Raw genomic sequence first — 1,746 nt, 5'->3', positions numbered from 1 at the left:
TTTTTCATGATTGTGTTGCTATTTCTTTTCCCTGTTTGCTTTGATTGATAACTGAGGTGATTCAAATCAGAGGAAGGTTAAGTTTAAAATAAAAGTGTTTAAATTTAACTTTTTTCCCCTTCTGGTCCTTATCTGAAATAGATTTTTTTTTTAAATCAATAATTATCGATATCGACTGATATGAAATACTTACATCGTGATACAGTTTTCAGCCATATCGCCCAGCCCTAGTGTGGGTGTGTGTGTGTGTGTGTGTGGGTGTGTGTGTGTGTGTGGGTGTGTGTGTGTGTGTGTGTGTGTGTGGGTGTGTGTGTGTGTGTGTGTGTGTGTGTGTGTTATGGGAGCTGGTATTCGCTGTGTGAAAAGTCATTGTTATTGTCTCTGTCTGAGGCCCAGTGTGCTAGCAGATCGCTAAAGTCTGGAGTGCTGCTGCTACTGAGCATGCTCACTGCAGTACCGTTGCTACTGAGCATGCTCACTGGAGTACTGCTGCTACTGAGCATGCTCACTGATGTGCTGGGGTTAGTGAGCATGCTCACTGGAGTACTGCTGCTACTGAGCATGCTCACTGCAGTACTGCTGCTACTGAGCATGCTCACTGATGTGCTGGGGCTACTGAGCATGCTCACTGGACTACTAGAGCTTCTGGAGTTACTGAGCATGCTCACAAGGGTGGTGGAGCTACTGAGCATGCTCACTGGAGCACAGGAGCTACTGAGCATGCTCACTAGAGCGTTGGGGCTGGGCTCTGTCCAAAAGCTGATTGGTAGTCGGCGCTGACTCATGGGTAAACCCCGCCCACTCTTCTGCTCCTGCTGGAAAAGATCGGCCAGTGGGCCCAAGCCACTAGGCTCCTCCCCCGGGTCCTCCCCCTCCTCCTGCATCTGAGCCTCCTGGGCCAGGTCGTCATCGTGGTAACGCCGGTTACCGTGGTAACGCCCGACGCCGGCCTCCGACCCGTAGATGTCACAGCCGCCCGCCTCCTGACTCCGCCCAAAGTAGCGCTGCACGTCGCTGCTGATGAGCTCGGCGAAGCGCAGAAGCTGATTGGTGGAGTCCTTGTGGGCGTCGGCGTGATCCCAGGGCCCCTCCCCCACCCCCCCTGTAGTCTCCTCTTCGTCTTCCTCTTCTCTGCCCTCGTCCTCCACCTCTTCCTCTCTCTCCCTCTCCTCCTCCTCCTCCTCCTCCACTTCCTCCTCCTCCTCCTCTTCCTCTTCCTCTTCTAGCTCCTCCTCTTCCTGTCTGTGCAGGAAGCAGGGTTGCAGGGAGGCAGTGAAGCCAAACTCCCCCAGGACTCGGATCACACTGGCAGCCATCCTACAAGAGCCAATGAGCAGATATCTAATCACCTCACTGACAACAATAGCCAATCAGACACAAGATCAAGCCAACAGTCAGTCTGGAAATTAAGAAATTGGATTTCAGATTACAGACACCATTGGACAAAACAGCCTGTGTGTAGTTCAGGACATCGCACACACACACACACACACACAGACACTGACCAGGCTTTGTCTCTCATCACATGTGTCATAGATGGATTCAATGGAACCTCTAGGTAGATACCATAGGGGTGTGAATCTCTCATGTAAAAGACGATAAGATTCGCCTCTAGATACATGGGCATGATTCGATACAAGAAAAGATACATGTTCATAGAAAATGATTCAGTATGATGCCATGCGATTCGATGCAATTCGATGCAGTTCAAAAATGGAAAGCATTCTGAAAGAATGTTTTATCATT

At 50.2% G+C, this 1,746-nt stretch overlaps 1 protein-coding gene across 1 annotated transcript; it reads right to left on the bottom strand.

Moving 5' to 3' along the window:
- Window positions 1–335: 335 nt before the first annotated feature.
- On the bottom strand, window positions 336–1,094 carry LOC121719849 (putative protein TPRXL; the record flags this gene model as incomplete). Its single annotated transcript, XM_042105641.1, has 1 exon — window positions 336–1,094. A coding segment is annotated over one exon (759 nt), but the record flags the coding sequence as incomplete, so codon positions are not given.
- Window positions 1,095–1,746: the final 652 nt, after the last annotated feature.

Source organism: Alosa sapidissima, chromosome 9 (assembly GCF_018492685.1).
Source record: "Alosa sapidissima isolate fAloSap1 chromosome 9, fAloSap1.pri, whole genome shotgun sequence".
Lineage (NCBI taxonomy): Eukaryota > Metazoa > Chordata > Actinopteri > Clupeiformes > Clupeidae > Alosa > Alosa sapidissima.
Note: the sequence above shows the minus strand (reverse complement) of the source record. Positions and strands in the feature narration are given on the sequence as shown.